Source organism: Ooceraea biroi, chromosome 1, assembly GCF_003672135.1.
Source record: "Ooceraea biroi isolate clonal line C1 chromosome 1, Obir_v5.4, whole genome shotgun sequence".
Taxonomy (NCBI): domain Eukaryota; kingdom Metazoa; phylum Arthropoda; class Insecta; order Hymenoptera; family Formicidae; genus Ooceraea; species Ooceraea biroi.
In genome coordinates this window covers 2,759,938-2,774,036 of record NC_039506.1, presented here as the reverse complement: position 1 = coordinate 2,774,036, position 14,099 = coordinate 2,759,938, and the positions used below count along the sequence as shown (strand labels likewise).

The 14,099-nt window shown below is 51.7% G+C and overlaps 1 protein-coding gene across 4 annotated transcripts in view; it reads right to left on the bottom strand.

Moving 5' to 3' along the window:
• Positions 1-5,707: 5,707 nt before the first annotated feature.
• The window catches only part of LOC105280344 (protein tiptop), a 142,776-nt gene continuing 134,384 nt past the window's right edge, over positions 5,708-14,099 (bottom strand). For all 4 annotated transcript variants that reach the window (XM_011340831.2, XM_011340835.3, XM_011340832.3 and 1 more), the window contains one exon: positions 5,708-12,419. In XM_011340831.2, coding sequence (XP_011339133.1) covers positions 8,750-12,419 — 3,670 coding nt within the window. In that variant the 3' untranslated portion in view covers positions 5,708-8,749. The remainder of the gene's footprint in view (positions 12,420-14,099) is intronic.

Genomic DNA, 14,099 nt, shown 5'->3' with positions numbered 1-14,099 from the left:
TTTGGTTTCTTGTCAGGGCGTGGGACTTCCCCGCTGAAACTTCGATCGATTGATCGATCGATCGCGACTCAGGTTCTGCGTATGACGAAGCGGCGCGCCGGTTACGCCGACACGTAAAATTCGCTAATCTGAAATGCAAATGCCACGCACGATTCCGCGGCGTATGCGTCGTTGGGGAATTTTTATTATTGCGACGTGAACTTAAGCCTGTTGTTCACGGTACGCAGGGCCCGTGTAAAGTGAAGAACAAATGTAACGAGGCAGTCGCGTCTTACTCAGATAGTAGCTTACCTGATCAGGCGCGCCTTACCCTTAAGCGCAACTTCTTTTTGCGGGGGCCCTCTTAGTATGCACGTGCGACCGTCGTAAAGTAGATGTACAGATCGCGCGTATCTTACGAAACTAAATTGGAACGAGACGAGGAGGGAACGAGAAGCAGAAAAAAAACCACCGGAGAGAGCCGAGAGATAGAAATGGCGAGGCGGAGGGACGGGCAGGGAAAGGGACAGAGCGCGGCGAAGGGCAGGGATGGGAAGGAGAGGACGGGCAGAAACTTGGTGCACGGAACGCACGACGAGAGTACGAACACCCACCGGCCAGGCGCGGCATATCCAGCTGGCTCTCCCACGCGTTCTCGGCCAACTGACATCTTCATCATCCGCCGCCGGAGTCACGTAGTAACAGGATTAAAATCCTTGCGCGCAGCCACCTCCGAAGGACGTACCCGTCGAAAAAACACCTGGGTCTTCTTCTCACCGGCATCCTTGAAATCGGATCGGCAGCCGGCGCCTCCCGTTGAATTTCGTTGCATTGGCGTGGCGAACGCCTCGGAGGTGCCCGATATCGATGTGCATAGATCGGCAATTGGGATGTTGTTCGTTCGAAACTGTGATATTTTTGTACGTAGAGTGTTTAGAGGCGAGTGTTTATCCCTTATTCTTTCAGGTTCAGGCGAGAAATAATGAGATCTACGAATCAGATTTTCTGATTTTCATATTTAATGTTTCCCATCAAAAGTTATTATTTTCTAGAACCAGTATATAAATAGAAAAGTGCAATTTGTTACATATTAAATACATGCAGTGCTTGTACAATGTCATAACGCTTTCTCGCTAATCAGGAAATTCAAATTGAGTGATTACTTTTCTCTCTTCGCGTGTCTCCATCCTTCTCCCTCCTGCTCCTCAATTCTTTCTTTGAAATATGAAATCCTCTGGAGCGATGAGGAGGAGGAGAGGTTCAAACGAAACGTACCGTTCGCGACCGTTCGCAAGGGTCAGGTCTGATCCGAGCTGGGAGCGCACGAGCGAGTGCAGATAGTCGTCGATTCCCCTCCAACATAACTACGTATTATAGGATGACCACTAGGCGAGGATTAAGCCTCGATGTCATCGACGTGGCCGGGCATGAAGTGGGTACGGAATGAACGGTCCTTCGCACACGGACAACCAGCGTGCTGGTTATCGGCCGGCCACGACCGCTACAAATCTTGGGCTATCGTCGGATCTCTCCTGGTTTTTGGTGGCTCTCTAATGCCTCTGCTCTCGCTTTCGAACATTGCGAATGCTCAGGGAGGGACTGTCGGCTGATTCGGTCAGGGGAGAGAGAGAAAGTACGTGTGTGTACGTATGCGAGGCAGAGGACCGAGCCGAGGGGGTCGACGGGGGGAATCGTTGGACTCCGATGGATATCCGGTACCCATATATACCCATCGGTGGCGGAAAGGGACACGGGAATCGGCAACGACGGTGGTACTTGTGAACACGGGGAAAGAGCGAGGGAAAGAGGAGTCGCCGGCGGTATAGATAGTAACTAGGGATCCCCATAGCTCTTGGCGTGGTGCACATAAAGAACAGAAACGTCGAGACGCGTTCAAGACGAACTGCGCTTACGCGAATGCGGATTGCACTGCGAGGATGAGATGGGGACGAAGACAGAGAAAGAGAGACGGAGAAAAAGAAAGAGACAAGAGATACCGATAAAAGAAGGAGTGACTCCAGACTCCGGCGATGGGGACCAACGACCGGCGCGAATTCATCGGGAGCGAGTTAATCGCCGAAGAAATACTGATTTCGATATCCACGATGGTTCTCCGATCCCCAATGGTCGTTCATATAATTTCGCATAACACGATGCGGCTCGTCGAGATCTTCTCATGCAAGAAAAAACGTCTTCGGTATCTGCAAACGGCCGTTTACTTGCACTAAAATATTTATCATGGCCGATGGAAAGTCCTTGCTGCAATTCAGCACGCGGGAAACATCGCCGACAGACCTCGGCATTACCGGCGCCGTAGACACGCTCGTCCTCGCCGATGCAGCTTGTCAGCGCGATGAGCTGACTCGCCCGCTACTTACGGTAGTCCTCATCAACGCGGTGTGTATCGACGGTAGCGCTTAAATACCGTTGGTAGTCGGACGAGGGCTCGTTTCTCCGCGGCGAGGGTTAGTTTAAGAGCCGTTCGAGAATCGGTAGCCTCGCCGGCGCGATGTTTTATTTTATCCTCCTCGCTCCATAAGATCGCATTCTTTACGACCCATTAGACGAATTCATTACCGGCCCCGGGCAATAGGTAGGTGAGGTCCGTAAGCCCTCTTTCCTCCATCTTTTTCCTTTTCTCTCTCTTCATCAGTTATCCCTCCCGTCTTCCTCCCTCCTCTGTGTGTGTGTGTATGTGTGTGTTACTCTCCTCCCGCCTCCTGTTTTACACCGCTTTTACTCGGTCCGAGGTCCCTTTTCTCCCTTTTTCCTCGCGGCGTTCGCCTTATGCACGCGCGGCACTTCTTCATCGTTTTCGCCTCGAATCGGCGACTTGTCCCTCCCTCACACCGCCCGGACCTCTCACACCGTCATGAAGCCGGACTCCGATCGGGACGGAGCGAGGAGACGGCACGTAATTATTATTCGAATCGCCGATCGAACCCGAGTGGGGCGATCAGCCGTATATGTACGTTCTATGTTTACGATAACGTCGCCCAATTGATGCGCCGGCTGATGCACCCGGCGATTTAGATAGGGAAATCAGAGGCGATGCACCGATTCGAATTGAATGCACTGGGCGATTACCGGGAGCGTGTACGCCCGATCGACGGTTTTTGTTACGGTGTATATCGCGGCTATCGTCGCGCGCCCGCGCAATTGCGATAAACCGCGGAAAAATCGGCCGCGCGAGCGCATTATCGGGCGCGGATGCGCGTTTCAGCGTCCATTTCGTTCGATCGATTTCTTTTCGGATCGGCGAGAGAGGACCGCTCAATCATTATGCTTGAGTAATTATGCGCCACTGACCGCTTCGTAACGGGCGACTTCCGGCGACTCTGCGAGCGACGTACGGCTTTAATAGCCTGGGCTCGTGGAATCGAGTTCTTATCGTAGATTTATTGCGCGCACGCTAAGATAGAGCAAGATTTAAATACTTTATCGTTACCGTTATCCATCCGTCTTGCCACCGTTCTCACTCGCGGATTCCACTGGCCTCATCGACTTCCTTTCTCACCCCCTCGCAAATCCTCCTTTAAATCGTCCCTCCGCCCGCCTTAGGGCGACTCCATTCGCCGAGCTTACTCTCAAATTTGGGCAAACGCGTGTCAAAGTTGATCCCGTCGATCGTAAATTCAGCTGACTTTACGTACGTTGATGATTCACCGGGTGCAATTTACCTTTACGCGCGATATTATTTACTATATTCGAGAGAAGGAGAAAGAGGTGGATATGCGAGATAGCTATTACATGTGTATTTCTGACTCATAAAATTATACGTTCAATTTTATGCGATTTTGCCTGCACATCCGTGTACAGGCGCGTTTAGATTTAACGCGCATTCCGCGCGATAAAAACACAAAAATTAGACCACCGTGCGTTTAAAACTTTTATACTTGCCTGAAAGAGGAATTGCATTTCGAAATTTCAAACTTCCGCTCTATCTCGCATTTCTGTTTGAATATCGCATATCGTGTTTCGGCGTGATGAATTATATAATCTAAATTCATCAGAGAAATGAAACCAGAGAAACAGAAACGCTTCTGTCACATGAACCCTTCGAAAACGCTCGATGAAAGGTGACTTTATTTGAAAATTGGCCGCTTGCGAGTCGATGTTCCAGAATAGGTCGCTCAGAGAGATCGCAGCCGCCGCTCCGCCCTTTGCGGAATAAGCACGCGGGATAAACTAAGGAACAGAGGCGCACAAAAGAAAGAGAGAGCGGCTCGGCGCTGTATCAATTCATTAGCGCATTACGGTTAAAATAAAAGTATCCGCGTATCTACGGCATGCGGCGTATCTCTTATGAAGAGGACGGGTAGTGGCTGACCGGTTTCTGCAACTCCCTCTTTTCTCCTGCCCGCCCGCTCTCTCTCTCTCTCTCTCTCTCTCTCTCTCTCTCTTTCTCCTCCTCCCCATGTTCCTCTCCGCGATGTCCTGCTCTGTTGCCGTTCCTCCCTTCGGCTCTTCCAGCCGGACCGACCTTCACCGTGATTTGCTGGCTGGCGACCACCATCCGGCGACTCGAAGTCGTCATTATGCACCGCAAATGGCGAAAAAAAAAGGAGAAACGGAGAAAAAGACAACGCGCGAATCTCCTAACCCGGCGAGGGCGGGAGTGAGGGGGGTGGGGCGGCGGGTGTTGGCGAGGGACGGTTGGGACGATCGAGGGAATTCGTTGGATTCAACGGCGGGTACCGAAGCCGCGCGCGGCCGGCCTTGAGGGAGATGATATCTCGCGGAACGTCTCCCGCGTCTGATAAGCGAAATCGTGCGCTCGTAATGTGGTATACAGAGTCGCCGGTTTATCTAGTTTATCCGCCGGCCGTGTCTATTCTTTGCGGCTAAGATACGCGGGGGTGAGTTTGATACTGATGCGGTACATTCGATGTGGTATTGTATGGCACCGAATTAGCGAGCGTTGCACGCGGAATCTCCCCGCTATATTAAGAATCCCGCAGCTTTCTCTTTCTCTCTCTCTCTCTCTCTTCGACACTCACGGGTGTAAATTTCGAGTGCCATCTCCTCGAGGAGGCGGCCAGATAAGCCGCGCCGCGGAGCAAACGCAGACGGATACCGGTATTTCTAATTAATGCAGGCATCCGTCGAAAGAAAGCGAAAAGTGGCCCCGCGTTTAACGACCGTGCTAGTCGATCCGCCGCGGATCCGCGCTATTAGTTGGACACTTAACGATCGAACGACCGTTCGGCTATTTAGAGACACGTCGCGGTGACAAATTGTGTCGAATTGATATTATACTTACCGCGAGTGCGCGTGGCGCTCGCCCGTCCGCCTACGTATCATGCTGAAATTAATAAGAACCAACTAGGATGGCGTTTGCTAAGATACCCGTAATATCCCCTCGCATGATCAGCTGCTCGCTCAGATCGCGATAGTCGCCTCAGCTTTCCGATCAGCGAGCCTGTTGCACCTGCAGCTCGTCCGCTCGGGCTTCACGCGGGTGTTGAATTAATTGAAGGTAATTGTCAAACAGTAGGTAGAAACTGCAGAAAGATCTTGCGCGAGATTCGGTGAAGATTGAATCGTTTATTTGAGAATATGTCTCCATGAAAGTCTGACGTCGTTTATGACGAACGTCAGTACTATATGGTCGATGGCGCTGGGATTCCTCAGGAGATTATCATGGGGGGGGGGACTTCGGTTCTCGGATGCAGATGCGGAAGGAGGCGGATGTGGAGAATAAAACGGACACACATGCGCGTTCTTAGTTTATAACATATATATTTATTTTGAGCTTTAATTGCATTTTAAAATACAACCGAAATAATTAAATAATGACAAATCTGGTAAAATGGTTTCAAGAGTCGCGTATACATGATGCTTATCTTTGTGGTTGCGTGTTTGTAAGTGGGTAGGTACGTTTGTCGAGCGTATCATCCGCACGGCTGGCTGTTCCTTTCCTCGAGTGTTACTGCGACGAGCGTGTGCATGTTTCTTGTATGCATACGTGCACGCGTATACTTGTGTGTAAGTGTACGTGTATGTGTCTCGTGTTGGTCGCAGCCACGTAATCGTCTCGTGTTACGTTCATCACACTCTCAGCAGTCGTATATAATTACAATAATAATATTAATATTATTATTATGTCGATAAATACTTTTAAAGTCCGCGATGGAAGAATTAGAGTTTACAAGAAATACGTATACAAGTATGTTCCGTTCCGTTCCGTTCCTTTCCGACCGTCTCGTTGTTGAGGGCCACACTTAGCTGCTCTATCTTTTCCATTTGTTTCTAGTCTCTCAATCTTTCACACACAATCGCTCTCTGCCTCCTCGTCTCGCTCATACTCTCTCTCTCTCTCTTTCTCTCTTAACGCGCTTCCATGCATCCCCTTCTTATATTCAGCGACACGACATTCGTACTCGTCCGATTCAATCGCGCCCTGTACTTAGCATTTATCACTACACTTTCCGTCACACATCATCGCACACAATAATTGTAATTATAATCAATATACACGATATTCGCGATAATTCGAGTGATAATAATGACAATATTTTACAATTAAAATGACGCGTTGGCTCGCGGTCGGCGCAATAAATATTATTCTGAACAAAGAAAATTTACAATGGTCTACATGTATATTACGTCGAGAAAATCTACGTTCTTCGACGACGCACCATTCTCTCTCACACACGCTCTTGTTCTCTCTCTCTCTCACTCATTCTTCCTTCCTCTTCCACTTTTGTTCATTCACACGTTCATACGCATACTTATTCAATTAATTGTAAGTCTTGCTATTGCACCGCATCATCGCACCCATCGATTCTTTTGCATTCGTTTTTATGCTGGCTCATGTATCTCCATATCATCGACTCACATCTTCGATTAGCAGCAGTCGTAACGCTCACCGGCGGTGGCTCGTCCTTTCGCGAGCGAATCCACCGGTAGATTTTTGTTCTCGTAGTAATAGGTATCAACAAAGAGATTTCTATACAGGGTCGAACCCTAGCCTATCCTATACGCTAATAAATTCTACGCCCTTACAATCTAGAGTATACATGCTGACGATCTTACGACAGGTGTGATAGGGATAAGCATTCTCTCCTTCTGCCACTCTCCCTCCCTTCCATCCTCACGATCCGCCCCGTGATCTCTAGTCCAAGCGATCTCTGCGATCGATCCTCGTTCCGTGCGATCCTCCTCAATCTCACGTCGTAAACGTCCTTAAGTATTTATAAAATCACAAACTTGGCCGCGTGCCGAGCCCCGTGACTCAGCAGTGCCGCGAGATATGGTGTCATCACAATTTAATTAACGCTCGTTCAACACCCACGTTATCGTCGCACCCTCTCACGTCCCTTGGGCATAAAAAGAAAGTCGATGGTCACTGGTACAATCCGTTCTTATCTGATTCTTATATCGATCAAACGAAAGTGATACGGAAAATTGTGTGGTACGGAAGGCGAAACGCGCTACGGGAAAGTCTTAACGATACGAAACGTCGATTGTACACGAAGTTGCGCGCGTCCTGCTTCAGAGACTCTTTATTCCCATAGCGATTGCGATCGAGGAAAAGTACCGCGAGAAGAAGCGAGGAGTGCTCCGTCGCAAGAGTTTCCCGTGTTGCGCACGATCTGCACGGCAGGAAACGTTCCAACGATTACGCTCGCGCGCGCGCGGGTCTATTCTAGAGCATAATCTTCTTGTAATGACTAAAAATGAAGTAAATGTCGGAAGAAGAGAGCGACTCGGTAATATAAAACAACTGATGGGAGAGGAGGTGTGCGTGAAACGAAATTTCGGACCTCTCTCTCTCTCTCTCTCTCTCTCTCTCTATCGTACCCTCTCGATGTAGAGATTTTTAATTTTCGACGCGGTCGTACGCACGCTAATCGTGTCGACAACCTAGGAATGATAAGACGAGACGATGATAGATTAAACAAACGCCAAAAAAAAAGAAATGAGAAAAGAAAAAAGAAAAACGAGTGATCGCGTCGTACGTTTTTGACTTTGCACTTATTTCGTGAGTTTCGTGAGAACGAAAATCTCTTGATAATCATCATCTTAATAATAATCATCAATAATGGCGAAGTCTTTTCGACGGAGATATCCACATTTAGGCTGAAAGAGCGCAGTGGCGAGGCTTTTAACGCTTGTTGTAACGATGAGTCGCGACTGTTAATGTATGATAATACTTATATCCCGTATTTTTTTTTGTTTTTCCTTTATCGAGTACGTAAGTACAGAGTTACCAAAATGAATAGCGTAACAGTTATCGAGATCGGTATAATTGCAAGCTCGGTTTTCGAGGGCGCATCCAAGGAGAAGCACGAATTTTCTCACGTCGCGGCTCCGAACGCGAAGCAAATGTGGACAGCGTTTCTGCGTGCGTCTTCATCGTCGGAATCTAATCTCGCTGCATTATACCGATTTCGATCTCTGGTCTGCAATATGTATATTATCGTACGATCACAAGAAAATTGACAATCAAAACTACGAACGTCACGATACGACTGATCGCGATTTTCGTCCAACACGCCTGCAAGATACAATTTACATCCGAGTCTGCAAGTGACAATCGGACGAACGATTGCGCACGGACTCTCGTAACAAATTGCTTTTCCGGTTCCGGTGTAGCCACGACACAGCCTCTTTAAGCATAAACCCGAAGACGTCGAATGCGCGACGACGTCGTTCGGCGCGGCGGGGAAAGGGGGTCAAAAATGTTCAACCACATCGCTAGTTACAGTCGTTACAGTATAGATACACTTATGTACAAGTGGCACCGCTACTTACGGGGCTCGGACTATACGTACTTGCTGGACAACTGCTTTGCCAGCTCCGTATACTTGAGAAATTTGGAGTGCGGGCTCTCCTCGAGAGAAGCCGCTGACTGCGACGGGCTGCCGTTCGCTTGCGGCGGCATTGGCGGCGACTTGTTGCGCTGCGAAGTCGGCGGCGACGAAGAGTTGCGGCTCGGGCCACTGGAAGTACCTTGGCTGACTGCCGCGGCGGCGGCTGCCGCCACCGCTGCGGCCGATCTGCCAATAGTCAATGGATCTGGGATGGCGCCATCCTTGACGAAGTGCATTTTGGACAAGTGATGCCTGTATGCGCCTTTCGAGATGAAAGGTGTATCGCAGAATGCACACTTCATTATCGAATCAGCAGTGACCACGGCGTCGTTGCAGGCCCAGCTGAAGGCCAAGATGGCACCTGGCGTTGGTCCGGGAGCGGGACCAGTTGCTCCCACTGTGCTATCCCTGCCCGAACCAATCGTAGCTGCGGAACTACCACCAGATCTCTGGGTGCTGCTAGCACTAGGACCGCGCGTCTCCGTCTTGTCGCAGAGCTTCTGCAGGGCCGCGAGTGGATGGCTGCTCGTCTTGCGTCCCTGCGAGTCGACGTTACCGCCACTACCACTACCACCTCCTGATAAACTGTCAAACATGGAAGAAAGCGCTCCAAGACTGCTGGATGCTTTAGTGTCGGGCGTGCCTCGCGGTGTGACAGATCGGTCACTGCTGGTGGGGCTGCCGGTGCTGTTCCTGCAGGGGCTACGCGCGACTGATTCGACCTGGTTGCTTGGTCGTGGCGTAGGTGGATTGATGCGAGGTGACAGGACCTCTCGCCCGTCCTCCGGTGTCTCATGGAGGCTGCTTCGTCGGTGATTGTAGGAACTCTGATCCTCCTCGTCTCTGACATCGTCCACTACCTCCTTCTTCACGAACACCTCCCTCGTCGACTGCGGCGTCGTCTGTTGTTGCTCCTCCTCGTTCGCAGCTCGTTCCTCTGGCTCCTCATCTCTGGGCTCCTTCTTTACCACCACGGTGGATGACTCCTCGTCCCCGGACTCCTCCGCAGTTTGACGATGGCGACTAGGTAATGGGGCAGTCTGCTTTTCGGGAGTAACGCGATGATGATGAGACCGCGAACTCGAGTGTCTCTCGTGGCTCGTGGTGGACAGATCCATGCGCCTTTCCGGTGTCATGGTATCCGTCCTGCCACTTCCTCGCTCTGATATTGAACTGGACTCACTGCCGCTGCGCTCCCTCCTCGCCGCGGCGTTCGCGTTGAAGTGTTGCTGCTGCTGTTGCTGTTGCTGCTGATACGTTCGGTATAAATTCATTGTTTGCGGATCTACCAGAGGCTTTGTGTAATCCACGCTCTCGTCGATGCCCAAACGCTTCAGGATACTCGTACCTATGGGGGCACCGGGCTGAGCATGATGCAAACCAGGTGTGCCGTGCCTCACTCGGGAGTCGAAACTCTTCTCGATGAGTTTTTCTATTGCGTTGAGTACCGACGGCGAGGTGCCAATCGGAGCGGTGGTCTCGTTATTCGGTGTGGGAGTGTCCTTTCCTGGTGTAGTCGCGTCGCTTGCCGAGGATGGAGATCGATGATGCCTGGACGATATCGAAGACGTTTCCTCGTTGACGCTTTTACGTCCGCTCTCGGTTGGCGGCAGCGTCGCGGGCAGATGATTGGACATGAGCGCATTCTTCAGGAAATTTCGTTGATTGACGCCTACAGTACCACCACCGATGCATTGACGTATGTGCTCGACAAACAGCGGGGTCTCAATCTTCTCCCCGCATTTTTCGCACGTGATTCTGCCGGCGTGCTTACCAAGACTATGAGTCAAACCAGTTGTCTCACCATTCTTGAATTCGTTCTGCGCGCGTTCCATTTCTAGTAACTTCCTGACGGGCAGTGATTTCTTCCGTTTCTCGCGCGTTTGTCGCCGACGTCCTCCGCTCTCGGTGATCGAACGCATTATGTGTTCTTTGTAGTGAGAATTCTTTACCATGTGATTGCTCAATTCTTTCAAAGAACTAAACGCCTGGTCACAGACCTTGCAGGTAAGCACAGCAGAAACGTGACTACTCGTGGCACCAGCACCAGGACCGTTGTTTCCGTGTGGTCCAGATCCTCCACCCGGTTGTACTCCAGCGCTGCTTCCACCAGTGGCGACACTTCCGCCTCCGCTGGCGCCAGTAGCGTTGCCGCCCTTGCTGTCATCAGATGACTTCCAGGATATTATCTGCTCCTGAGAGATGATGTTCGTGTAGTGCTGCGTTTGCTGCATGTGGGAAGTCATCTCGGCGAGCGAACGGAAGCTCTGTCCGCACCACATGCATTTTAGTATTTGCCGAGTCTGCTCAGCTCCTTTACCTAACCAGACATCCTGGCCCCGCACGAGTTTCCGCGGTAACGGCATCGTTTCCTTGATCAAAAGATTCAGATCGGATGGATTCTGCTTGTTGCTAGGTGTGCCCGAATTGTTGCTGCCAGTGTTGTTAGTGGTCTGCGGTTGATGCGACTGCTGAGGCGGCGGTATGGTCGGCATGGTTGTTTGCTGTGTGTGCATACCCGGTACCGGAGGTGGCACCGGCATATTGACGCCACAGTGTTTCGCCTCCTTCATGTGCGTCGTCATCGCGGCCAGAGATGGGAAACTCTGCTTGCACCACACGCATTTCAAAACATCCTTCGCTTGATCGGCCCCCTTGTTCAGCCAGTGGGACTGCCAGGCACTGTGACGGCTACTGGAAGTCGTCGCAGGCGCGCTGGTAATTGATCCGGCAGAACCGCTAGCAGAAGACGACCTGAAGAGATCCTCGCCACCTAGTTTACTCAATTCGCTCATCTTCTCCAGCGCATTCGTCGCCTCGCTAGGTTGGTACGGCTTTTCCAAATTACTCGACAGCTTTATCTTGCCGTTCCAAAGCTGATGATGATCTATCACACCGCTGGTACTCTTCGGTGAAAGCTGCTGCTGACTAGTAGCCGCTGCCGCTACCGCCGCAGCGAAATACGGGAAGTGCGAGGCCACTGGCGACGACCATGGTGACACCACGGATGGCCTACTGAAGCTGGATGGAGTGACTCCCGGTGCTGTCTCTTGGTGGCTCGGGGAACCCGTCGAAGAAGTCAATCTTGATATTTTTCGGGGTGGTGAATCTCCTGATGCAGGTCGTTTTTTGCTGGGGACTGAAAGATCAAGTGGCCCATTGTTCGTTTCCGTCGAGGAAGATGGCGTAGGTGGTTTGCTGAGATTTAGTATCTGCTCCTCCTCGTCTTCCTCGGTCAAGGACGCTTTCCTCGTGCTAAAGTCTAGCACAGCTGGTAGCGGCGTAGCTGATGGCGAGATCTCGCCGATGCTGGTGGGCGATACCAGAAGGCCAGGGGTTGCAGCTGGTGGCGAACACGAGGAAGAAACCAGAGGCGATACCGAACCGCGTGACAAAGGCGAGTGGCCGAGAAGGAGACGCTGATGGGTTTGCAAATACGCCGCCATGACCGCTGCAGAGTGGGGCGGTAACAGGGGATGAGTTCCAATGGGTAGAGGCACGATACTACTTGGACTGACTGGACTCGCGCTGCTCCTGGTAGCAGGTGGTGGGGGACTTCCGGTCGCCGGACCGGACGATTCCCGAGAATCTCTCGAGGGACAGCGCGGACTCATTGGCTCCCTGAAATTGCAAAACGATACCGGATGTTGTAATTTTTAAGTACGGACGTGCGTCTCTTCACCGAAATCTCCGCCCGAGAATTCGAAGCAGCCACATGATAGATAAGACGACTCTTATCAAAGCCGCGCAAAAAACGCGAAACGTGCATATTCTTGAGCCGATCAATAACCACTGATCATGATAATCATGCGATAATTTTCTCGTAACCGATCCGTGAGTACCGGCAAGATGCAAGTGACGTCGCGGCGCTAATACTTCATAACCGTCTGCCATAGGAATCACTACGCAAACAGCTTTCGCTTCATGATGGAAACGATGGATACCCGGAATTATCGGCAAAAGTACGCGGAAAGGAGTCTCGCGTGATAGATAGAACCTAGGAACGTTGCGCGCTGCTAACGGCGATGGATAATTCACGCTTGGAAACGTCTGTCGTTACTGGCGTGTACACGCGAGACACGCACTGCACATGAACAACATGAACCGGTGTGAATATACGCGACAGACGTGCAGCCGGACACGACTGACTATTACCGCGCGTTATCGACATCAGAAATGAAAACACTTTAAGATAAATTATTTGTTGATTTAACACGCGTTTACGTGAGTCGCGAGTGCTCCTTCTCTTTCCTACCTTTGAGTAAAGGTAACGGATCTCGTGACAAATTATCATTAATTAACACGCTCCGATGCGTTAGACATTCCGCTCGCGAGAGGAACCGCGCGCGGTTCGGTCTAAATCGCCGCGTGCAGGAGAACGATCGATACCTATCGAGACGTCATCAACGCTGAAGATCGGCTGCTGTCGGAAGGGAGCACGTGGCCCGGAACGCTCAGAGCCAACGCGGCTGTCACAATGGCAGGGTTGGCTGTCGCGTCGCGGCATGGCACAGCTCCGCTCGGCTCGGCTCTGCTCGGCTCGGTGCGGTGCGGTGCGATGCGATGCGCGGCCCGGCGCGGCGCGGCGCGGCACAGCGGCGTTCCTGTCGACGGCTCGCTCGTAACTGACTGTTCCTGACTGAATGCCGAATGCGTGCCGCGAGATGAAAGGGGACCGCTGCCACGCATGCAGGGGAAGTTTTTGGGGGTCGGCGCGGCGCGGCGCGGGTGTAGAGAGGCGGGAGCGCCACCGCCACCCCTGGTTAGGCGGTAGCGCGTTGCTAGTGGGGTCGTCGTGGTGTGGGACGATGTGTAACACGTGCCTATCTCTATTAGCCGTGTGACGTCGCGCGCGGCAGCAACCGATATCAACTCTGACACCGGCTTATTTATCCCTATCCGGGCCTCGCTCGCACCGCTCCGCTCTGCTCTGCTCGGCTGTTGCTGCTTAACCCCGCCGCCGACGCTTACCTCGCGCATACACGCGTTTACGTTTACGAGAGAGGCCTCCGTGACGATTTGTTGCTCTTAAACAACGACGAACCGTGTACACACAAGGGGCGCCCGACGACGGCGAACATCAAAGCTCGCGACGTCGCGTCGGCGCGGCACGCGCGATGATTTGAGGCGCTTTATTGCGAGCGTGCTGACTCGCCCGCCCGCTCGCTTCGGACGGAGTACCGGCCAGTAATTTTCCGACGAGCAACATTGATCGAAATTTAGATGCGCGTTTCTGACATAGCCGCCATCATATCCGTCGCTTCTACGACCACCGTGTGATTTGCATTTGCGCCGAGAGAT